At 39.2% G+C, this 26,656-nt stretch overlaps 1 protein-coding gene across 1 annotated transcript in view; it reads right to left on the bottom strand.

Moving 5' to 3' along the window:
• The window catches only part of LOC128653241 (granulocyte-macrophage colony-stimulating factor receptor subunit alpha), a 184,348-nt gene that overhangs the window by 147,353 nt on the left and 10,339 nt on the right, over window positions 1–26,656 (bottom strand). Inside the window, exon 2 of the mRNA XM_053706426.1 lies at window positions 15,678–15,838. Within this exon, the coding sequence (XP_053562401.1) occupies window positions 15,678–15,838 (161 nt within the window). The remainder of the gene's footprint in view (window positions 1–15,677; window positions 15,839–26,656) is intronic.

Raw genomic sequence — 26,656 nt, 5'->3', positions numbered from 1 at the left:
GGCATCATACGTGGCTCCTTCACTTTAGAAACAGTGTCAGACAGTTATGCGATCAGGTACCAGGCATCCCCCTCACGATTTTCTGGTTCCCGTTTAGAGATACAGCAGAGCATTGAGTGACTGCACTGCTCCACACGCCACTGAGAAGTGAGCATAGATAGGCAGGCAGGTTTAGGCTAGGAGCGCAACTTCGCAAGCCCCACGGCACGCCCACAACATTCATAGTGAAATTGGGCAGGGGAGGAGCAAAGTACAAACAAGCAAAAGTAGCCGGGAAAACTATTTGTGGAAATTGCAGTGCTGGCTCAAGGGGCAAAAAAAATGTGTGTCTACATTTTCCCCAGTCCCACTAATGTTCACAAATGTTGGCCCCTCTAATAAAAAATCTATGCATTTCTACATTGTATTTCTTTGAATTTCAATAAAATTAAAAAAAAAAAAAAAAAAATTTTTTTTTGGTGGTGTCACCCCCTGGAGGGTGTCACCCGGGTGCGGCTCGCACCCCGCTAGTGACGCCACTGTGTGGGGGATATAAATTAGTTGTGGCAAGAGTGAATACAGTATGTATATATAGGGAAAATAAGAGATAGGTATGGAAGAGGAAGGGGGGAAGGGAGTGTAAACATATTATCTGTATTGAGAAGTGAAATGGAAAAGAGGAGTCTAATATCCTATTGCTTGGGAGGAGTATGTAAAAAATACAAGATGAAATAATTAGTGGATACATGTGTGGATAAAAGCAATACAAAATAGTACTATGTGTTGATAAAAGAGTATTAGGAGAAAACTGTGTGTTAGCAGAAGTGAATGAGGAGAAATGAATAAAAAATGCAATATCAATAAATTTGAAACTGTAAGCTCATATCAATCTCAAATGTAGAACAGGAGATGTTAGTCAAAAGCAGCAAGATCCATGTTTAAATTGAGAACTACTGGACTCAAAGTTTGTAGCTTATAAATCCAGAACATTTTTCTTTGTCTCAATCTATTGTAACGATTGTAACAGGGGGAGGGCAAAATTTGTTCAATAGGGGTTAAAGAGAAAATATTGGTATTCCCCTTTTGGTGTCCATGACAATGGGCAGCCACACTATGGGGTTTTAGTAGTTTTTTCTTATTGTAAAGGTGTTCGTTCCATCTTGATCTGATGGTATGGCAGGTACACCCTACATATTGTACCCCACAAATACATGTTAATAAATAAACTACATAAGTCGAAGAACAATCCATGTGTGTCTCAATAGAAAAAATAGTTTTAGTTTGGTTAGATTGAAAATCGGCTTCATCTATACACTCTTTATTTTTTACCTTAGAACAACTTATTAAAGATGAACACAGACACTGGTGGGACAAAGACACGCTTACTAAGAGTGTCTAAAAAACAAATACCCAGAGGTCTGCGTATCTTTAAGAACTGTTCTTTTGAAAATGATGTTGGAATTTTAGAAAAATGGCAAAAAACATTTGATGATTGTTCTTTTGATCTAATAGAAATTTTGATTCAACATAGACAAACTCTTATAGACAAAATTAGTGCTGAAATTGATTCAGTACAGAAGGAATTAGAACCTTTCAAAACTCACTCTGAATATAAGAACCTAAATAAAAAAAGTTATAGAAAGAACTGACCAGTTCCAACATGAACTTATCTTAGTTAAAAATAAAAAAATGAATAGTGATAATGAAGATTATAGCAAAGGGGAAGTATATACATCCAACCACAAACATAGAAATGATTCACAGGACAACGCCAATGAAAACACTCAGAATGATTGGACCTTGGTCCAAAATAGGAATAAAAATAGATACCACAATAACAAAAATAAAACTTGCTGTAATCAATCAACTCAGCAGTACACTACCAAACCCAACAGTGAGCATTATAAGTCCAACTATCAAAATTATTCTACACATGAACATAATAATGGACAAACTAATAATTTTGCTGAACCTAATAGATATCAGGCACTGTTACCTACTCCTACATCACATGCAACAGACCCTATTAGATATCAAGCATCATTTACCTACTCCCACACCACACATAGCCATGCCCTCCACATCAGGACATGACACAAATGCTGCAAATTCAGTAATTTTAGGGAATCCGCAAACCCATGGTGGAAAATGCATCCAAACCCACCAAATACGCCAAGATCAAAACAAAGACACACAAACGGGGCTGCAGAGGACACAACACAGCCTCCAAAAAAGAAAGAATTCAAAAAATAAAAAAGGGAGTTTTTAACCTGTCAAGTCATGAATTAACAGATCATGAATACACACTATTGGTCAAAGGACTATCCTTTTGTCCCTCAAACACACATTCTACTTTTGAACTTTATGTAGATATTAATAGATATGTGAGAAAATTTTCCCTACAAAAATATTTTGCACAAAAAAAAGCTGAAAGATACTAATTGTTTGCCTATCTTAACTGATTCTATGCTCCCTTCAAACAAACAAGATATTATTTATGTTGAACCTGATACTTTAGCGGACCAATTGATGAGTGGCTATAACTATAGCAATAAATTCAATAAATCCACTTTTTACACCTAATCTCAAATATGAAAGACATTTATCCCTGTTTAGAGATATGATCATTGAGGATTTTGAAAAATTTTCCAAACAGATTACCAGGAAACACAATTTGAAATATCATGAAAGAATGGCTCTAAGTAAATTATTGAATACACCAAATTTAGTCATTTGTGAGGCTGACAAGGGAGGTGGGATTGTTTTACAAAATATATCCGATTATCTAACTGAAGCCAACCGCATATTAAATGATCACGAGTATTATATCATCTTACCTAGTGATCCTACTACAAAATATTTAAAATCTTTAGTTGATTTAATAGCAAGTGGCTTCAAAGAAAATCTCTTGACAAAAAAAGAAAAATATTATACTATTCCAACTAAACCAAATGTGACTTTCTATTATAATTTGCCTAAAGTGCATAAAAATAAAACCCACCCCCAGGTCGCCCTATAATAGCTGGTATTGGAAGTCTCACTGATAACTTTTCCTCTTATATCGACTATTTCTTGCAAAAATATGTGGTTGGTCTAGAATCATACATCAACGACTCAACAGATCTTTTGTCTAAATTATCTCACATATCATTTACAGATAAACATGTATGGTTAACATGCGATGTTAACTCTTTGTACTTAAATATACCTCATAAGTTAGGAATAGAAACCACAAGATGGTTCTTAGAACAAGATCCATATGTGTCACATACTCAGACTCATTTTCTATTGGATATCATATCTTTTATTTTAACCCATAATTATTTTCTATATTATGATCAATTTTTTCTTCAAATCAAGGAAACAGCCATTGGAACCAGATTTGCCTTAAGCTTTGCAAACCTGTATATGGGATATTTTGAGAATACATATGTTTACAACTCTCCAGACGAGGCAAATCTAGTTTTCTATGGCCGTTACATTGATGATCTGATTTTTATTTTTGAAGGTGACAGTATCACTGCATCTTCATTTGTATCAACTCTTAACAAGAATAATATGGGAATTTCTTTTACCTATCATGTCGACCCAGTTTCAATAGTGTTTTGTATTTATGTATATTCTCTACCTGTGAAGGAACTATTGGCTCTAAAACTCATTTTAAACCACTAGATAGTAACAGCTATTTACATTTTAGTAGCAACCACTATCAACCATGGAAAACTAATGTGCCTTATAGGAAATACCAAAGATTACGTAGAAATTGTAGCTCTCTTGCTGACTATGATTCACAAAGGGAAATTATCACCAAAAGATTCATTGATAAAGGTTATCCTACGGATATTGTCCATAATGGCTATTTGAGAGCTAGATCATTGGATAGGAATGAAATTGTAAAGTATACACAGAACAATAATAAAAACAACAAACAGGACATACCTTCCTCTATGTTAATCACAAGGTACACATCCAATCATAAAAAATACAAAACATTCTACAAAAACATTGGCATCTACAGTACTTCTAAAAGATCCTATTTTAAAGGGTCTAATAGGAGAAAGACAAAATGTGTTTTTAAAAGGGCTCAAACCCTAAAAAACAAGCTAGGACCAAGTAGAATTGTAGTTAGGAAAAACAATAAAAAAAGCAGCAAAAAAGTACAAACTTACGGCTAGATTTGGAGTTTTGTCGGTAACGACCCGAAAAGCTAACGCCGGCTTTTTTCTGGCCGCACCATAAAAATAACTCTGGTATTGAGAGTCCACATAAAGGCTGCGTTAGGCTCCAAAAAAGGAGCGTAGAGCATATTTAACGCAGCTTCAACTCTCGATACCAGAGTTGCTTACGCAAGCGGCCAGCCTCAAAAACGTGCTCGTGCACGATTCCCCCATAGAAAACAATGGGGCTATTTGAGCTGAAAAAAAAACTAACACCTGCAAAAAAGCCGCATTCAGCTCCTAACGCAGCCCCATTGTTTGCTATGCGGAAACACTTCCTATGTCTGCACCTAACACTCTAACATGTACCCCGAGTCTAAACACCCCTAACCTTACACTTATTAACCCCTAATCTGCCGCCCCCGCTATCGCTGACCCCTGCATATTATTATTAACCCCTAATCTGCCGCTCCGTAAACCGCCGCTACTTACATTATCCCTATGTACCCCTAATCTGCTGCCCTAACATCGCCGACCCCTATATTATATTTATTAACCCCTAATCTGACCCCCACAACGTCGCCTCCACCTGCCTACACTAATTAACCCCTAATCTGCCGAGCGGACCTGAGCGCTATTATAATAAAGTTATTAACCCCTAATCCGCCTCACTAACCCTATAATAAATAGTATTAACCCCTAATCTGCCCTCCCTAACATCGCCGACACCTAACTTCAATTATTAACCCCTAATCTGCCGACTGGAGCTCACCGCTATTCTAATAAATGTATTAACCCCTAAAGCTAAGTCTAACCCTAACACTAACACCCCCCTAAATTAAATATAATTTACATCTAATGAAATTAATTATCTCTTATTAAATAAATTATTCCTATTTAAAGCTAAATACTTACCTGTAAAATAAATCCTAATATAGCTACAATATAAATTATAATTATATTATAGCTATTTTAGGATTAATATTTATTTTACAGGCAACTTTGTAATTATTTTAACCATGTACAATAGCTATTAAATAGTTAAGAACTATTTAATAGTTACCTAGTTAAAATAATTACAAAATTACCTGTAAAATAAATCCTAACCTAAGTTACAATTAAACCTAACACTATACTATCATTAAATTAATTAAATAAAATACCTACAATTACCTACAATTAAACCTAACACTACACTATCAATAAATAAATTAAATACAATTCCTACAAATAACTACAATGAAATAAACTAACTAAAGTACAAAAAATAAAAAAGAACTAAGTTACAAAAAAATAAAAAAATATTTACAAACATAAGAAAAATATTACAACAATTTTAAACTAATTACACCTACTCTAAGCCCCCTAATAAAATAACAAAGACCCCCAAAATAAAAAAATGCCCTACCCTATTCTAAATTACTAAAGTTCAAAGCTCTTTTACCTTACCAGCCCTGAACAGGGCCCTTTGCGGGGCATGCCCCAAGAAGTTTAGCTCTTTTGCCTGTAAAAAAAAACATACAATACCCCCCCCAACATTACAACCCACCACCCACATACCCCTAATCTAACCCAAACCCCCCTTAAATAAACCTAACACTAAGCCCCTGAAGATCATCCTACCTTGTCTTCACCTCACCAGGTATCACTGATCCGTCCTGGCTCCAAAATCTTCATCCAACCCAAGCGGGGGCTGGCGATCCATCATCCGGTGGCTGAAGAGGTCCAGAAGAGGCTCCAAAGTCTTCATCCTATCCGGGAAGAAGAGGCGATCCGGACCGGCAACCATCTTGATCCAAGCGGCATCTTCTATCTTCATCCGATGACGACCGGCTCCATCCTGAAGACCTCCACCGCGGACCCATCTTCTTCCGGCGACGTCCAACTGAAGAATGACGGTTCCTTTAAGGGACGTCATCCAAGATGGCGTCCCTCAAATTCCGATTGGCTGATAGGATTCTATCAGCCAATCGGAATTAAGGTAGGAATATTCTGATTGGCTGATTCCATCAGCCAATCAGAATCAAGTTCAATCCGATTGGCTGATTGGATCAGCCAATCGGATTGAACTTGATTCTGATTGGCTGATTCCATCAGCCAATCAGAATATTCCTACCTTAATTCCGATTGGCTGATAGAATCCTATCAGCCAATCGGAATTCGAGGGACGCCATCTTGGATGACATCCCTTAAAGGAACCGTCATTCTTCAGTTGGATGTCGCCGGAAGAAGATGGGTCCGCGGTGGAGGTCTTCAGGATGGAGCCGGTCATCATCGGATGAAGATAGAAGATGCCGCTTGGATCAAGATGGTTGCCGGTCCGGATCGCCTCTTCTTCCCGGATAGGATGAAGACTTTGGAGCCTCTTCTGGACCTCTTCAGCCACTGGATGATGGATCGCCAGCCCCCGCTTGGGTTGGATGAAGATTTTGGAGCCAGGACGGATCGGTGATACCTGGTGAGGTGAAGACAAGGTAGGATGATCTTCAGGGGCTTAGTGTTAGGTTTATTTAAGGGGGGTTTGGGTTAGATTAGGGGTATGTGGGAGGTGGGTTGTAATGTTGGGGGGGGGTATTGTATGTTTTTTTTTACAGGCAAAAGAGCTGAACTTCTTGGGGCATGCCCCGCAAAGGGCCCTGTTCAGGGCTGGTAAGGTAAAAGAGCTTTGAACTTTAGTAATTTAGAATAGGGTAGAGCATTTTTTATTTTGGGGGGCTTTGTTATTTTATTAGGGGGTTTAGAGTAGGTGTAATTAGTTTAAAATTGTTGTAATATTTTTCTTATGTTTGTAAATATTTTTTTATTTTTTGTAACTTAGTTCTTTTTTATTTGTTGTACTTTAGTTAGTTTATTTCATTGTAGTTATTTGTAGATATTGTATTTAATTAATGTATTGATAGTGTAGTGTTAGGTTTAATTGTAGTTAATTATAGGTATTTTATTTAATTAATTTAATGATAGTATAGTGTTAGGTTTAATTGTAACTTAGGTTAGGATTTATTTTACAGGTAATTTTGTTATTATTTTAACTAGGTAGCTATTAAATAGTTCTTAACTATTTAATAGCTATTGTACCTGGTTAAAATAATTACAAAGTTGCCTGTAAAATAAATATTAATCCTAAAATAGCTGCAATGTAATTATAATTTATATTGTAGCTATATTAGGATTTATTTTACAGGTAAGTATTTAGCTTTAAATAGGAATAATTTATTTAATAAGAGTTAATTTATTTCGTTAGATTAAAATTATATTTAACTTAGGGGGGTGTTAGTGTTAGGGTTAGACTTAGCTTTAGGGGTTAATACATTTATTAGAATAGCGGTGAGCTCCGGTCGGCAGATTAGGGGTTAATAATTGAAGTTAGGTGTCGGCGATGTTAGGGAGGGCAGATTGGGGTTAATACTATTTATTATAGGGTTAGTGAGGCGGATTAGGGGTTAATAACTTTATTATAGTAGCGATGCGGTCCGCTCGGCAGATTAGGGGTTAATAAGTGTAGGCAGGTGGAGGCGACGTTGAGGGGGGCAGATTAGAGGTTAATAAATATAATATAGGGGTCAGCGGTGTTAGGGGCAGCAGATTAGGGGTACATAAGGATAAAGTAGGTGGCGGCGCTTTGCGGTCGGCAGATTAGGGGTTAATAAGTGTAGGTAGCTGGCGGCGACGTTGTGGGGGGCAGATTAGGGGTTAATAAATATAATATAGGGGTCGGCTTTGTTAGGGGCAGCAGATTAGGGGTACATAAGGATAACGTAGGTGGCGGTCGGCAGATTAGGGGTTAAAAAAATGTAATCGAGTGGCGGCGATGTGGGGGGACATCGGTTTAGGGGTACATAGGTAGTTTATGGGTGCTAGTGTACTTTAGAGTACAGTAGTTAAGAGCTTTATGAACCGGCGTTAGCCCAGAAAGCTCTTAACTACTGACTTTTTTCTGCGGCTGGAGTTTTGTCATTAGATTTCTAACGCTCACTTCAGACACGACTCTAAATACCGGAGTTAGAAAAATCCCATTGAAAAGATAGGATACGCAATTGACGTAAGGGGATCTGCGGTATGGAAAAGTCACGGCTGAAAAGTGAGCGTTAGACCCTATTTTGAGTGACTCCAAATACCGGAGGTTGCCTAAAACCAGCGTTAGGAGCCTCTAATGCTGGTTTTCACGGCTACCGCCCAACTCTAAATCTAGCCGTAAGGATCTAAAGAAAATTCCCATGCTAATGTTTCTTCAAATGTATCTGCTAAGGACAGCTTTAAATGCAATAAAAATAAATGCAATATGAGAACATATGTTACCCACAGGCAAGCCGATTTTCAATCTAACCAAACAAAAAAACATTTCTATTCAAGCACACATGGATTGTTCTTCGACTTACGTAGTTTATTTATTAACATGTATTTGTGGGGTCCAATATGTAGGGCGTACCTGCCGTACCATCAGAGCAAGATAAAATGAAAACCTTTACAATATGAAAAAACAACTTAAACCCCATAGTGTGGCTGCCCATTTTCGTGGACACCACAAGGGGAATACCAGTATTTTCTCTATAACCTCTATTGAACAAATTTTGCCCTCCCCCTGTTACAATCATTACAATAGATTGAGACAAAGAGAAACTTTCTGGATTTATAAGATACAAACTTTGAGTCCAGTAGGTCTCAATTTAAACATGGATCTTGCTGCTTTTGACTAACATCTCCTGATCTACATTTTAGGTTGTATTTTTGTTTGATATGAGCTCACAGTTTCAAATTTATTGATATTGTATTTTATATTCATTTCTTCTCATCCACTTCTGCTAACACACAGTTTTCTCCTAATACTCTTTTATCAACACATAGTACTATTTTGTATGGCTTTCATCCACACATTTATCCACTAATTATTTCATCTTGTATTTTTTACATACTCCTCCCAAGCACTAGGATATTAGACTCCTCTTTTCCATTTCACTTCTCAATACACATAATATGTTTACACTCCCTTCCTCCCCTCCCTCTTCCATACATATCTCTTATTCTCCCTATTTATACATACTGTATTCACTCTTGCCACAACTAATGTATATCCTCCACATCGTATTTCCTATAATCTGAGGTTCACACTTTAGTAACAACACGTTAACTAGAGCATATCTTTCATACATAATGACAAGTAATCACATATTCACAATATTTACTCAATATTTTCGTATAACACATACTTATATCACTTTATGATAGGTCACAACAATTATACTCCCCTTATCTACCATCACTACTTGAGGATATTTTAAATTTCTCGACTCCACTATCCACATTGTTATTAAGAATTAGCGATCCACTTAGGCGATATATATATACAGTTCTCACTTTCTCCCTTTAGTCTTCACACCGATAGTTGCTTGTTTATCCCATTTCTGATATTTCTCACAATTCATTTTTCTTTCAACCCTTATGTCCCGTCTATCCTTTATGGCTGTGATATCATATCAAACTTTAAAATGTTTATTGTTGTATCTTGTTTATTTATATACTTTTTTATGCACTAATTGCTTTTACCGGCTATTATCATTTACTTGTACCTATACATCTGTTATTTTTACATTATGTATTTATTTATTGCATTGTACGTGAATATTAGTTTTTATTCATTTATGTTATATCTTTGACAGTTCCTGTGGTCAATTTGATTGTTTTAATTGTGAGACACAGAATCCAGTGATTAGGTTTCAGCCTTCCTATTTCACCTGTTACCTTGATTGGTGGCCGTGACTTATTGTTCTGTGGATATATACCTGTGCCTTAGTATTGATTGTTAGCCTGATGGAGCAGTGGTTAATCCACTGAGAAATGCTTTGCTTTTAATAAACCTTTTTTTTTTTTTTAAATCTGGAACTGTCACTTTCACTGTGTACTTTTGCAAGCATCCAGTCACAGTTTGAATCTCCCGTTTTCCTATTTTGGATTCACATTTTTCTTGCTGACCGTCTGTGCTCTCAGCTGCATCCTGGGCTTATTACCTCACAGGGAATCAGTAGAACGTACTGATGCTGTTTGGCTTCTCCTGGTATAGCTGAATCCACATGCTGTACTCTCAGCCCGACTGCTACTGCCAGTGACTGTCTCGCTGGGGGGACCGGTGTGTCCCAGCTCGCGTCTCACGCACCACTGGTGGTGCCTGCTAAAACGTGAGTTGCCACTTGTCTTCATTTGAAGTTTTAACCCTGTTCGAACTTACTCACCCTATGAAGTGTCACCATTTTCTCTCTTACATGTCGTTCTAGAATTGCCTTACACTAGAAACACCCTCTAAATCTTGTTTGAGGCCTCACTTGGACCTCTTGATCACCATAAAACCACTTCATCAGAGGGTACCCTGGGAAAAGGATACCACTATTAGGTCTCATGGTACAGATACATTTATAATTATCTAAAGTGAAAACACTATGTTAAATAATAGAATAACAAAACAGCACCTTTGGACATACAAATAACCATTACATTGATAAATTAAACAGTATGCAGAACCACGTAAAGGTGTACTCTTGTAATAAAATGTGGTGTGTATATATATATATATATATATATATATATATATAATGTCAAAAGACCTCTCTTGGACCTTAAAATAAAAGTAACACACATATGAAAGAGGACCTATAAAATTAAAAAGAGTTGTCATAAAAAGAAACAGGAAAACATATGTACTGTACACCAACATCTGGTTAGTGACATACACACATAGCCTGCAATTTTAATATATGGAGTTACATGCTAAATTATAGAGAAAAGTCAAGAAAATAACCCTAGTTAGGAAACATATAGTTGAAACAATAGGTAGGTTATCTCTATCCAATTTGTACCCAGAAAGACAACTAACTAAGATTAAGGAGAACAATGACTTGATAACCTACTAGCTCATAAACTTATATAACTCCTCTAAATCATCAAAGAAAACTACAAGTGAAAGTGAATGTTTAGCCTTATATAATTGAGCAAGGTTTAGCATACAGCTAGGTAAACCTGATTGTACCCAAAGGAACTGCCCTGGTGCCTCTTTTAGAAGTTTAGAGCTATTTGTGACATTAAAGCTAGCACGATCAAGCCCATTTCCTCTTCTAGGTTGTAGTGTAGTAACACTCACAATTAAACCATAAAATAACAAAGAGGGGGTTTGGATTTAAGTATGCCTCTTTGCTCCAGCTGCACACAGCAAAGGGTGCAGAAAAGATATCAGTGTAAGCACTTACCAGGTTACTAGGGGTGCCGAAGGTCTCACGGAGAGGACACTGCCAAAGAACTCAATGGTCCAGATCAGGGCTCTGGAATCATGCAAACAGCAAACTTGGCATTAGTCGAAACAGCAAGTCATATAGCATTTGTTAGTAGGCTTTTCTTCTAAGGATGCTGTTAATATCTTAAGATAATCAGCAGATTATCTGGTTCACTCCAGGAACTTCTGATATTGCGACCTAATAAGGTCGCTGCCCAGGCATGCGCTCCCAAAAAATATATGTATTTTCTTTTATTGAAATTTCCATACACAATACAAGAAAAGTAAGCAAACTGAATTAAGTACATTAGTGAAAAGATAACTCCTCTATTCACAAATTACCTCACACCTTCAAATTCAGCTGCCAGGGTGCCAACAGGTTATAGAATACAAGTCAAAAATGCGGCACTCACTGGTCCTTTTAATCAGACTCAGAATCGCCGGAAACAGGAGTTAAAAAGCAGCGGTCTTAAGACCGCTGCTCCTTAACTCATCCTCCACCTCTGAGGCTGCGGACATCAATCCGCCCAATCCTATATGATCAGGTTGATTGACCGCAAATCTGCAGGGGGCAGCATTGCACAAGCAGTTCACCAGAACTGCTTGTGCAATGCTAAATGCTGACAGCATATGCTGTCTGCATTCAGCGGTCTGCAGACATGATACGCTACAGCGTATCATGTTTGCCAGACATTGATAAATCAGCCCCTTAATATAAAATATGCAGGACAAAAATTGTATTTTTAAGGTGCGTCAGTATTGCAACAAAATTTGTCACCAAAAATCGTATTGTATCAAAAATGTATTATGTAAATTACTCAGGAGTAAATCATAATTTAAGTACACAGGATGTGTTCTTTTAAATACAAAATACAAAGCTTAATAGTTTTTTTGTAAAATATAGGCTGAAAATAAGCGTTCCATGGGTGTATATGAAATTGTCCCTCTAATCTCAGCATAATTCTGTAAAGATTTTCACACTTCAAATCTCAGTTTTTTTCTCGCCAACTAAAGGCTTTTCTCAAAACACTGAAAATACTTATAATCCTAATAGACAAACACGTTCATGCGAAATTAAGGCGATTGTAAGATACTATACGCAGAAAGCAGTGTAATGTGATTTATATTGGCTGCAGGATTTCATTTTTAAAGTGCACCCCCTGCTCACTGCTAACTTCGCTCCACGAGTTTTCCTTTCCAGCAAGCTCCATTATTTTTAATAGGAGACATCTCGTCACGCTCAGAGACTGCCCATTTTTTACGATAATCCCACCAGGGCAGCCTCTGCGAGGGTCAGCGAGAAAAACCATGTCTGAAATTGCGAGGTTTAGTTAATCGAGCCCTAAGTATTGGGTTTTGGTATACAGATAATATAAAGAAGCACACTAAATTACTTTTCCCTCTAACTGCACTCAAAGTAAAAATAAAGCTGAAAGTAAAAAGTTAACATGAACGAAAAACTGATTTGAGCTAACTTCAGGACTTCGGATACTGCAACTGTACAACGTTTTTTCTTCTCATAGACTTCTATTGGGCGCACTTTAAAAAAACAACAGTTATTGCTCGCTGACACCATGTTAGACCAACTGCACTAAACCCGAAGTTAGTTAGGAATACTTTAAATTCCTGTTTTCTTTACATAGAAGAAAATGCTCTTTTTATTAAAATTGTTATATATATATATATATATATATATATATATATATATTTATTTATTAACATACAAACATAGAATTTGATGGTAGATAAGAACCAAAAAGGCCCTTGTATTATAGAATGGGTTAGTATTTTTAAGGAATATTACTATAGTTTATTGCTAGTATAGTTTTTTTTTTTTTATTTTGGGGTGTTTTTTTTTTTTTTAAAGTGGACCCATTAGAATAAGCATTAATGTTTTTGTATGTTCAGTAAAAAACAATTTCTGTAATGGTAGGTTTTTTATTTTCTGAAATAGTAGCTTTTTTATTTCACATAATGTTAGTTTTTTTTTTAAGGTAATGATAGTTGTTTTTTGTTTTTTTCATATAATGTTAGTTTTTTTTTCATATGTTAGTTTTTTTCGGTAACTTAGGGGGTGTTTGGGGCTTAGCTGGTTAGGGGGTTTAGATGTTAGTGGGTATTTTGTGATGAGGTTGTGGCGGTTTTGGGATTAATAGTGTAGAGTAGTACTTTGCGGTGAAGGTTGTGGTGGTTTAGGGGTTAGTAATGTAGTGGGGTAGTTTGCAAGCAATTGCATTTACTTTCAACTTGTAATACAAGCGCACATTGCCGCTCAATGCTGCCCATAGAAAATATGGGGAGCGTAAATTACTGTGAGTTTGCGTAAACAAATTTGTGGTAATTTAAACAGTGCACCACTTGTAATATGGATTTGAGCATAAAAAACACAGCCATCTCGTGGTTGCGTTTCTGCTCCTTGCGTAAACGATAGTGCTCCACATGTAATCTAGCCCTATTTATCTTTAGGGAGACTAAATACACACAGAGAGAAGCACACTCACAGGAACAAACAACCGGCTCAATACCTTTGTTAGCCTGTTCTGTGGCGATTTACCATCTGGGTGGAAGCACACTCACAGGAACGAACAACCAGCTCAATACCATTGTTTGCCTGTTCTATGGCGATTTACCGTCTGGGTGCAGCTTCTTTTAGCCCAGTAATGCTTTTCACAGAGTAGAATTTTCCTGTAGTATATCAGTCTGATCCTGCCTATTACGGTTAGTCCAGCACCGAAATACCAGGCAATTTCTCTCTGAACAAGGAACACAGCAACTCCAGACGATTGTTTCAGCCTTCATTGGGCCTCGTCAGTGAGGTGCAGCCATATTCCTCTAAGCACACTGAGCAAGGAGTCCATGTCTGGTTGACCCTTTTTACCTTTATGAGTTCTTAATTTATCAGCAGTGTTGAAAATTTTCATTTAAAAAGGCTAGGTTTAGTGGCTATGCAAAGTTTAATTTCATTTTTAAAGTTTCCAATAGAATTATATTTGTTTTACTTATGCATATACCAAAACTGAAGGTAAGATTATAAAATGATGTTGAAAACATATATGTAACTTTACAATTACAAATATTCCATTATTCATATTTATAATTGTATTTACTTACATGGTCTTACTTCTGTGTGTTTAACCACTACAAAAAGCTTAAAGGGAGATTAAACCCAATTTTTTTCTTTCATGATTTAGATAGAGCATGCAATTTTTACCTACTTTCCAATTTACTTCTGTTATCATATTTGTTTCTTTGTCTTCATATCATTTGTTGAAGGAGCAGCTACATATTACTGGTAGCTAGTTGAACACATCTGGTGAACCAATGGAATCAGGCATTTGTGTGCAGCCACCAATCAGCAGCTACCTCCCAGTAATGCATTGCTGCTCTTGAGCCTACCTTGTTATGCTTTTCTACTAAGAATACCAAGAGAAGAATGAAGCAACTAAGATAACAGAAGTAAATTGGAAAGTTGTTTAAAATCATACGCTCTGGGGCCGAATTATCATTGTGCGAGCGGACATGATCCGATATTGCGGATCATGTCCGCTGCGCATCGATAAATGCTGACAGCATATGCTCTCTGCATTTATCATTGCACCAGCAGTTCTTGTGAACTGCTGGTGCAATACCGCCCCCTGCAGATTCACGGCCAATCGGCCACTAGCAGGGGGTGTCAATCAATCCCGACCGGTATTCGACCAGGTTGATTTCTGACGATTTCTGTCCGCCGCCCCAGAGCAGGCGGACAGGATATGGAGCAGCGGTCTTTAGAAACACGGGGCATCAATCAAAAAAATTGGGTTTTGTATTCCTTTAAGCACGCAATAGAAGTACCCCTCAGGACTTGCAGAGCATGCTATTTGCACATCCGAGTCGTGCGATAAGCCTTCTAATTGGATCAGCAGTGTTCTCTGATGAGGACCAGCAGTGTTCTGAGAGTCTCAAGTGGTATTTCTACTATGTGTTAACCCCTTTGTAGGGGTTAACTACACAGTAGTCTAGGATTGATAGTCTTAAAACTACATGTTTTAACAGATTACAGCATGTATTTGTTTTACTATAATGCCCCTTTAATTTGATAGGAAATGTAAGAACTAAATATCCTTTACAACTTCATGGTGAATACATTTTTAGAATGAATATTACAGAGCATGTAGGTAGGTCTACTTTGGCCTCAATTTGATAAGGCTCCAGTGGGAGCTGAAATGTTATGGCTTTGAGCCAACTTTATACCATTGAATAGATATACTATAAAAGCAAACAATCTAGGTGTGTTGATAAGTTACCTTATATAAACTTTCCTTATTCCACGATTCATAATCTTTTTCAAAAATCTTAAAAGATGTGTTACTCAGTATTTCTTTAGGAATATTGCAGTTCCAAGACAGCAATAATGTCCTATTAACCATCGTCACTGTGAGATTTTTAGGGCGAAGTAGATAAAAGTCTGAAAGAAATTGAATGTAAAATGTAAAATGGACAGTATACACCACTTTACATATAACTGCATGTAATAGACACTACTATAAAGAAGAATATGCTATGCACAGGAAATGATCTAAAAATCCAGTATAAAACATTTATTAGAAGCTCCCAGTTTAGCACAATTGATGAGGTTATGCTGTAATACTCACTGAAAAGGGCTGAGAAAGCAGAAAGAGCAGATACTCCCCCCCCCCCCATGCATATGAGAAGACCCATTACACAAACAGGAGCATGCAGGAATCTGTAGACTTCAGTCTACATCTGATACTTTGGGGCTTTATTAGGAGTCTGAAAATCAGCACAATGTTTTTTAAAAATAAATAAAACTATACATTGTTAAAAAAAAAAAAAAAAAAAAAAAAAAACACGAAACACTCCCAGACGTGCTATATAAATGTATCATCTACAAAACATTCATGCAAAGAAAAATCTAGTGTACAATGTCCCTTCTATGTCTTAGGGTTACTGGCAATTGTATCCTTTAAGAAAACATTAAAATGTATTTATTAAAACTACTTGGGACCAGAACATGTTTGAATTTTGAAATAGTTTGGATTTTGGAATATTTACATCTGTAAAATGGGACAGTTTGCAGAGAGGACGGAAGAAAGTATGAACAACAATATCTTATGTCATTTAGACAATATTTACATATCATAATTCAGCGTATACATGTAAGCTAATGGTAGTTTTATAGAATTCCTAATACTTTTGTATACATAGTATGGTACTGTAATCAATTTGTTTTACATGCTGTAATACTTTTTAAATATACGTATTCACTATTATTTACAATTTAGAACACAAAATATGAACCAAAGTAAAAGGCAGCAACTGACAGGAGGAGACAAATAATAGTTTTTGAGAATCCTACATATTAATTAAAAAGTTTGGATTTCAGAATAAAATTGGATTTTAGAATTCTGGATTTGGGGTTTTGTACCTGTATTAAGGAACTATGTTTTGGATATTTAAAAATAAACTGATAACATTGAAATGCAAATTATATTGTTTATAAAGATAGATAACACCTTTACTACCCATTCCCTAGCTTTGCACAACCAGCATTGTTATATTATTAAATTTATAACATTTAAACCTCTAAATTTCTGCCTGTTTCTAAGACACTACAGACAGCCTCTTATCATATGCTTTTGTATTAGCTTTTCACAACAGGAGACTGCTAGTTCATGAGGGTCATATCAATAACATTGTGCTCATGCCCATGGAGTTGTGCAGGACACTGCACTAATTGGCTAAAAGTCAATAGATAATGAATAAAAAGTATAGTTTTAATCTAACCATGTTGGCTGTGTAAAACTTGAGAATGGGTAATAAAGGGATTATCTATCTTTTTAAAAGATAACAATTTTGCAGTTAACTGTCCCTTTAAGAAACTGCTTAGTTGATACATTTATAGCATTCAAATTATCTAAGAATAAACTGGTAAATTGCTTAAGGCCTGATGATCTAAAACTAGTGAGAATATCTAAGATGTCTAGTCAGTACTGTGAGGTCTCTTAAATAATTATAGAAAATCACCTTTTAGATTGATATTCTCAAATGCGCTAACCTGACATGAAAAACATAATTTATGCTTACCTGATAAATTTATTTCTCTTGTAGTGTATCCAGTCCACGGATCATCCATTACTTGTGGGATATTCTCCTTCCCAACAGGAAGTTGCAAGAGGATCACCCACAGCAGAGCTGCTATATAGCTCCTCCCCTCACTGCCATATCCAGTCATTCGACCGAAACAAGACGAGAAAGGAGAAACCATAGGGTGCAGTGGTGGTGACTGTAGTTTAATTAAAATTTAGACCTGCCTTAAAAGGACAGGGCGGGCCGTGGACTGGATACACTACAAGAGAAATAAATTTATCAGGTAAGCATAAATTATGTTTTCTCTTGTTAAGTGTATCCAGTCCACGGATCATCCATTACTTGTGGGATACCAATACCAAAGCTAAAGTACACGGATGATGGGAGGGACAAGGCAGGAACTTAAACGGAAGGAACCACTGCCTGTAGAACCTTTCTCCCAAAAACAGCCTCCGAAGAAGCAAAAGTGTCAAATTTGTAAAATTTTGAAAAGTTGTGAAGCGAAGACCAAGTCGCAGCCTTGCAAATCTGTTCAACAGAGGCCTCATTTTTAAAGGCCCAGGTGGAAGCCACAGCTCTAGTAGAATGAGCTGTAATCCTTTCAGGGGGCTGCTGTCCAGCAGTCACATAGGCTAAGCGTATTATGCTCCGAAGCCAAAAGGAGAGAGAGGTTGCCAAAGCTTTTTGACCTCTCCTCTGTCCAGAGTAAACGACAAACAGGGCAGATGTTTGACGAAAATCTTTAGTAGACTGTAAGTAAAACTTCAAGGCACGGACTACGTCCAGATTATGCAAAAGACGTTCCTTCTTTGAAGAAGGATTAGGACACAATGATGGAACAACAATCTCTTGATTGATATTCCTGTTAGAAACCACCTTAGGTAAAAACCCAGGTTTTGTACGCAGAACTACCTTGTCTGAATGAAAAATCAGATATGGAGAATCACAATGTAAGGCAGATAAATCAGAGACTCTTCGAGCCAAGGAAATAGCCATCAAAAACAGAACTTTCCAAGATAAAAGTTTAATATCAATGGAATGAAGGGGTTCAAACGGAACTCCCTGAAGAACTTTAAGAACTAAGTTTAAGCTCCACGGTGGAGCAACAGTTTTAAACACAGGCTTAATCCTAACGAAAGCCTGACAAAATGCCTGGATGTCTGGAACTTCTGCCAGACGCTTGTGCAAAAGAATAGACAGAGCAGAGATCTGTCCTTTTAAAGAACTAGCTGATAATCCTTTGTCCAAACTCTCTTGGAGAAAGGACAATATCCTAGGAATCCTAACCTTACTCCATGAGTAACTCTTGGATTCACACCAATAAAGATATTTACGCCATATCTTATGGTAGATTTTCCTGGTGACAGGCTTCCGAGCCTGTATTAAGGTATCAATGACTGACTCGGAGAAGCCATGCCTTGATAGAATCAAGCGTTCAATCTCCATGCAGTCAGTCTATGAGAAAGTAGATTTGGATGATTGAAAGGACCTTGTATTAGAAGGTCCTGCCTCAGAGGCAGAGTCCATGGTGGAAGAGATGACATGTCCACTAGGTCACGCAGGCGCTATCAGAATCACAGATGCTCTCTCCTGTTTGACTTTGGCAATCAGTCGAGGGAGCAGAGGAAATGGTGGAAACACATAGGCCAGGTTGAAGAACCAAGGAGCTGCTAGAGCATCTATCAGCGTTGCTCCCGGGTCCCTGGACCTGGATCCGTAACAGGGAAGCTTGGCGTTCTGGCAAGACGCCATGAGATCCAGTTCTGGTTTGCCCCAACGATGGACCAGTTGAGCAAACACCTCCGGATGGAGTTCCCACTCCCCCGGATGCACAACCAGCATTGTTATATTATTAAATTTATAACATTTAAACCTCTAAATTTCTGCCTGTTTCTAAGACACTACAGACAGCCTCTTATCATATGCTTTTGTATTAGCTTTTCACAACAGGAGACTGCTAGTTCATGAGGGTCATATCAATAACATTGTGCTCATGCCCATGGAGTTGTGCAGGACACTGCACTAATTGGCTAAAAGTCAATAGATAATGAATAAAAAGTATAGTTTTAATCTAACCATGTTGGCTGTGTAAAACTTGAGAATGGGTAATAAAGGGATTATCTATCTTTTTAAAAGATAACAATTTTGCAGTTAACTGTCCCTTTAAGAAACTGCTTAGTTGATACATTTATAGCATTCAAATGTCGAGGGAGCAGAGGAAATGGTGGAAACACATAGGCCAGGTTGAAGAACCAAGGAGCTGCTAGAGCATCTATCAGCGTTGCTCCCGGGTCCCTGGACCTGGATCCGTAACAGGGAAGCTTGGCGTTCTGGCAAGACGCCATGAGATCCAGTTCTGGTTTGCCCCAACGATGGACCAGTTGAGCAAACACCTCCGGATGGAGTTCCCACTCCCCCGGATGAAAAGTCTGACGACTTAGAAAATCTGCCTCCCAGTTCTCTACGCCTGGGATGTGGATCGCTGACAGGTGGCAAGAGTGAGACTCTGCCCAGCGAATTATCTTTGAGACTTCTAACATCGCTAGGTTCCCCCTTGATGGTTGATGTAAACCACAGTCGTGATGTTGTCCGACTGAAATCTGATGAACCTCAGTGTTGCTAACAGAGGCCAAGCTAGAAGAGCATTGAATATTGCTCTTAACTCCAGAATATTTATTGTGAGGAGTTTCTCCTCATGAGTCCATGATCCCTGAGCCTTCAGGGAGTTCCAGACTGCGCCCCAACCTAGAAGGCAGGCATCTGTTGTTACAATCGTCCAATATGGCCTGCGAAAGGTCATACCCTTGGACAGATGGACCAGAGAAAGCCACCAGAGAACAGAATCTCTGGTCTCTTGATCCAGATTTAGTAGAGGGGACAAATCTGAGTAATCCCCATTCCACTGACTTAGCATGCATAATTGCAGTGGTCTGAGTGGTCTGAGAAATCTCATGAACCTCAGTGTTGCTAACAGAGGCCAAGCTAGAAGAGCATTGAATATTGCTCTTAACTCCAGAATATTTATTGTGAGGAGTTTCTCCTCATGAGTCCATGATCCCTGAGCCTTCAGGGAGTTCCAGACTGCGCCCCAACCTAGAAGGCAGGCATCTGTTGTTACAATCGTCCAATATGGCCTGCGAAAGGTCATACCCTTGGACAGATGGACCAGAGAAAGCCACCAGAGAATAGAATCTCTGGTCTCTTGATCCAGATTTAGTAGAGGGGACAAATCTGAGTAATCCCCATTCCACTGACTTAGCATGCATAATTGCAGTGGTCTGAGATGCAGGCGCGCAAATGGCACTATGTCCATTGCCGCTACCATTAAGCCGATTACTTCCATGCACTGAGCCACTGACGGGCGTGGAATGGAATGAAGGACACGGCAAGCATTTAGAAGTTTTGATAACCTGGACTCCGTCAGGTAAATTTTCATCTCTACAGAATCTATAAGAGTCCCTAGGAAGGAGACTCTTGTGAGTATTGATAGAGAACTCTTTTCCACGTTCACTTTCCACCCATGCGACCTCAGAAATGCCAGAACTATCTCTGTATGAGACTTGGCAATTTGAAAGCTTGACGCCTGTATCAGGATGTCGTCTAGATACGGAGCCACCGCTATGCCTCGCGGTCTTAGAACCGCCAGAAGTGAGCCCAGAAGCTTTGTAAAAATTCTCGGGGCAGTGGCCAACCCGAAGGGAAGAGCTACAAATTGGTAATGTCTGTCTAGAAAGGCAAACCTTAGGAACTGATGATGATCTTTGTGAATCGGTATGTGAAGGTAGGCATCCTTTAAGTCCACTGTGGTCATGTACTGACCCTCTTGGATCATGGGTAGGATGGTCCGAATAGTTTCCATTTTGAATGATGGAACTCTGAGGAATTTGTTTAAGATCTTTAGATCCAAGATTGGTCTGAAGGTTCCCTCTTTCTTGGGAACCACAAACAGATTTGAATAAAATCCCTGTCCTTGTTCCATCCGCGGAACTGGATGGATCACTCCCATTACTAGGAGGTCTTGCACACAGCTTAGGAATGCCTCTTTCTTTATCTGGTTTGATGATAACCTTGAAAGATGAAATCTCCCTTGTGGAGGAGAAGCTTTGAAGTCCAGAAGATATCCCTGAGATATGATCTCCAACGCCCAGGGATCCTGAACATCTCTTGCCTACGCCTGGGCGAAGAGAGAAAGTCTGACCCCCACTAGATCCGTTTCCGGATAGGGGGCCGTTCCTTCATGCTGTCTTGGGGGCAGCAGCAGGCTTCCTGGCCTGCTTGCCCTTGTTCCAGGACTGGTTAGGTTTCCAGGCCTGTCTGGAATGAGCAACAGTTCCCTCTTGTTTTGAAGCGGAGGAAGTTGATGCTGCTCCTGCCTTGAAATTTCGAAAGGCACGAAAATTAGACTGTTTGGCCTTTGATTTGGCCCTGTCCTGAGGAAGGGTATGACCCTTGCCTCCAGTAATGTCAGCAATAATTTCCTTCAAGCCAGGCCTGAATAAGGTCTGCCCCTTGAAAGGAATGTTGAGTAATTTAGACTTTGAAGTCACGTCAGCTGACCAGGATTTAAGCCATAGCGCCCTACGCGCCTGGATGGCGAATTCGGAATTCTTAGCCGTTAGTTTAGTCAAATGAACAATGGCATCAGAAACAAATGAGTTAGCTAGCTTAAGCGTTCTAAACTTGTAAATAATTTCATTCAATGGAGCTGTCTGGATGGCCTCTTCCAGGGCCTCAAACTAGAATGCCGCCACAGCAGTGACAGGCGCAATGCATGCAAGGGGCTTTAAAATAAAACCTTGTTGAATAAACATTTTCTTAAGGTAACCCTCCAATTTTTTATCCATTGGATCTGAAAAAGCACAACTGTCCTCAACTGGGATAGTGGTACGCTTTGCTAAAGTAGAAACTGCTCCCTCCACCTTAGGGACCGTCTGCCATAAGTCCCGTGTAGTGGCGTCTATTGGAAACATTTTTCTAAATATAGGAGGTGGGGAAAAGGGCCCACCGGGTCTATCCCACTCCTTGCTAATAATTTCTGTAAGCCTTTTAGGTATAGGAAAAACGTCAGTACACACCGGCACCGCATAGTATCTATCCAGCCTACACAATTTCTCTGGAATTGCAACTGTGTTACAGTCATTCAGAGCAGCTAATACCTCCCCAAGCAATACACGGAGGTTCTCAAGCTTAAATTTAAAATTAGAAATCTCTGAATCAGGTTTCCCAGAGTCAGAGATGTCACCCACAGACTGAAGCTCTCCGTCCTCATGTTCTGCATTCTGTGACGCAGTATCAGACATGGCTCTAACAGCATTTGCGCGCTCTGTATCTCTCCTAACCCCAGAGCTATCGCACTTGCCTCTTAATTCAGGCAATCTAGATAATACCTCTGACAGGGTATTATTCATGATTGCAGCCATGTCCTGCAAGGTAATCGCTATGGGCGTCCCTGATGTAATTGGCGCCATATTAGCGTGCGTCCCCTGAGCGGGAGGTGAAGGGTCTGACACATGGGGAGAGTTAGTCGGCATAACTTCCCCCTCGACAGAACCCTCTGGTGATAATTCTTTTATAGATAAAGACTGATCTTTACTGTTTAATGTGAAATCAATACATTTAGTACACATTCTCCTATGGGGCTCCACCATGGCTTTCAAACATAATGAACAAGTAGGTTCCTCTGTGTCAGACATGTTTAAACAGACTAGCAATGAGACTAGCAAGCTTGTAAAACACTTTAAAACAAGTTTACAAGCAATATAAAAAACGTTACTGCGCCTTTAAGAAACACAAATTTTCCCAAATTTTGAAATAACAGTGAAAAAATGCAGTTACACTAACGAAATTTTTACAGTGTATGTAATAAATTAGCAGAGCATTGCACCCACTTGCAAATGGATGATTACCCCTTAATACCAAAAACGGAATAACAAATGACAAAAACGTTTTTTAAACAGTCACAACAACTGCCACAGCTCTACTGTGGCTTTTTACCTCCCTCAATACGACTTTTGAAGCCTTTTGAGCCCTTTAGAGAAGTCCTGGATCATGCAGGAAGAAGCTGGATGTCTGTGTCTGTAATTTTTGCTGTGCAAAAAAACGCCAAAATAGGCCCCTCCCACTCATATTACAACAGTGGGAAGCCTCAGGGAACTGTTTCTAGGCAAAATTCAAGCCAGCCATGTGGAAAAAACTAGGCCCCAATAAGTTTTATCACCAAACATATGAAAAAAACGATTAAACATGCCAGCAAACGTTTTAAAATACATTTTTATAAGAGTATGTATCTCTATTAATAAGCCTGATACCAGTCGCTATCACTGCATTTAAGGCTTTACTTACATTACTTCGGTATCAGCAGAATTTTCTAGCAAATTCCATCCCTAGAAAAATATTTTAACTGCACATACCTTATTGCAGGAAAACCTGCATGCTATTCCCCCTCTCAAGTTACCTCACTCCTCAGAATATGTGAGAACAGCAAAGGATCTTAGTTACTTCTGCTAAGATCATAGAAAACGCAGGCAGATTCTTCTAAATACTGCCTGAGATAAACAGTACACTCCGGTACCATTTAAAAATAACAAACTTTTGATTGAAGAAATAAACTAAGTATAAAACACCACAGTCCTCTTACGACCTCCATCTTAGTTGAGAGTTGCAAGAGAATGACTGGATATAGCAGTGAGGGGAGGAGCTATATAGCAGCTCTGCTGTGGGTGATCCTCTTGCAACTTCCTGTTAGGAAGGAGAATATCCCACAAGTAATGGATGATCCGTGGACTGGATACACTTAACAAGAGAAATATGATTATTTTACATTCCAATGTGCTTCACATAGCAGAATATGTTTATGAAGAAGGTGAGTGTGTGTTCTCTGAAACGTCAATATATTTTGGCACAAGCTTGGTGGAAATCCTATAATGCTGCTGTGATTTTTTTCTATCTATCGATCTATCTATATCTTTATATATAGTTACAGATATATATATAGGAATATCTATTTATACTAACGTTGAACATATTCCCCTATTTGCACAACATTAGAATGTGAAATTTTTACAGAAAATACATAGTATAACACTTTATTAAATACTAGTCCTAAAGCCTGTGTACACAGGCCATTTTTGCAGTACCTCGGTCCCACACCTTGCTCTCTCTCTCCCCCTCTCTTTTGCTCTCTCCCCCCCTACCTTTTGCTCTCTCTCTCTCCCCCTCTCTTTTGCTCTCTCTCCCCTCTCTTTTGCTCTCTCTCTCCCCCCCTCTCTTTTGCCCTCTCTCTCCCCCTTCTCTTTTTTGCGCTCTCACTCTCCCCCTCTCTTGTGTTCTCTCTCTCTCTTCCCCCTCTCTTTTGCTCTCTCTCCCAATCTCTTTTGCTCTCTCTCTCCCCTTCTCTTTTGCTATCTCTCTCCTCCTCATTCTTGCTCTCTCTCACACTCTCTATTTTGCTATCTCTCTCCCCCTCTCTCTTGCTCTCTCTCTCCCACTCTCTCTTTTGCTCTCTCTCTCCCCCTCTCTCTTTTGATCTCTCTCCTCTCTTTTGCGCTCTCTCTATTTTCCCCCTCTCTTTTGCTTTCTCTCTCCCCCTCTCTTTTGCTCTCTCTCCCCCCTCTCTTTTGTGTTCTCTCTCTCTCCCCCCTCTCTTTTGCTCTCTCTCCCCTCTCTTTTGCTCTCTCTCCCCACTCTTTTGCTCACTCTCTCTCTTTTGCTCTCTCTCTCCCTCTCTTTTGCTCTTTCTTTTCCCCCCCTCTTTTTTGTGCTCTCTCTCCCCCTCTCTTTTGCGCTCTCTCTCCCCCTCTCTTTTGCGCTCTCTCTCCCCCCTCTCTTTTTGCTCTCTCTCCCCCCTATTTTTGCTCTCTCTCCCCCCTCTCTTTTGCATTCTCTCTCCCCAACCCTCTCTTGTGCTCTCTCTCCCCCTCTCTTTTGCTCTCTCTCTCCCCTCTCTATTTTGCTCTCTCCCCTCTCTCTTTTGCTCTCTCTCTCCCCCTCTCTTTTGCTCTCTCTTTTTCTCTCTCTCCCCCTTCTTTTTTGCTATCTTTCTCCCCTCTCTCTTGTGCTCTCTCTCCCACTCTCTCTTTTGCTCTCTCTCCCCTATCTCTTTTGCTCTCTATCCCCCCTGTCTTTTGCTCTCTCTCCCGCCCTCTCTTTTGCTCTCTCCCCCTTCTCTTTTGCTCTCTCTCCCCCCTTCCTTTGTCTCTCTGTCTCCCTCTCTCTTTTGAAATGGAAGATATATAGAGGGCGACTCCTAGTGCAGATCAGTTAGCTTTAAATTCTCCCACTAACAACTCCCCTTGAAAGAATACTCACACAGTGGGAAGCACACTATAGTGCTAATGCAGCCTGCTGGGTATATTGCAGTGGCCCAGCGCACATATACACTCTGGTAATGAACAGTTCCAAGGTTTTTTTGCAGGATGTTCCAATAAAACAACAGGAGACTTCAGTGGATAAAAGGAACTTTATAAAAATCAATATATCATATAAAAACAGTCAGTAAAACACGCTACACGTTTCTCAGAGTTAACCACTCTGTTTCCTCAGGCAAGTAAGAGTATAAAATCTGATTATATCTGTCCAGTTCTATATTGGCTACACAAGGAGGCGCCCTTTCTCTTTTTATCTCATCCCTCTCTCTTTTGCTCTCTCTCCCTCTCTTTTGCTCTCTCCCTTTATCTCTCTTTTACCCCTCTCTTTTGCTCTCTCTCTCCCCTCTCTCTTTTGATGTCTCTCTCCCCCTCTCTTTTGCTCTCTCTCTCTCCCCCTTTCTTTTGCTATCTCTCTCTCCCCTCTCTCTTTTGCTCTCTCTCTCCCCCTCTTTTGCTCTTTCTTTTTCTCTCTCCCCCCTCTTTATTGCTATCTCTCTCCCCCCCCTCTCTCTCTCTCTCTCTCTCTCTCTCCCATTCTCTCTTTTGCTCTCTCCCTCCCCCTCTCTCTTTTTATCTCTCTCCCCCCTCTCTTTTGCTCTCTCTCCCCCCACTCTTTTGCTTTCTCTCCCCCCTCTTTTTTGCTCTCTTCCCCCTCTCTTTTGATGTCTTTCTCTCCCCCTTTCTTTTGCTCTCTCTCTCTCTCCCCCTCTCTCTTTTTATCTCTCTCCCCCCTCTCTTTTGCTCTCTCTCCCCTCACTCTTTTGCTTTCTCTCCCCCCTCTTTTTTGCTCTCTTCCCCCTCTCTTTTGA

The sequence above is a fragment of the Bombina bombina genome, chromosome 3 (genome assembly GCF_027579735.1).
Source record: "Bombina bombina isolate aBomBom1 chromosome 3, aBomBom1.pri, whole genome shotgun sequence".
Classification (NCBI taxonomy): domain Eukaryota; kingdom Metazoa; phylum Chordata; class Amphibia; order Anura; family Bombinatoridae; genus Bombina; species Bombina bombina.
The sequence above is the reverse complement of the archived record's forward strand: the minus strand, read 5'-3'. Positions and strand labels throughout refer to the sequence as shown.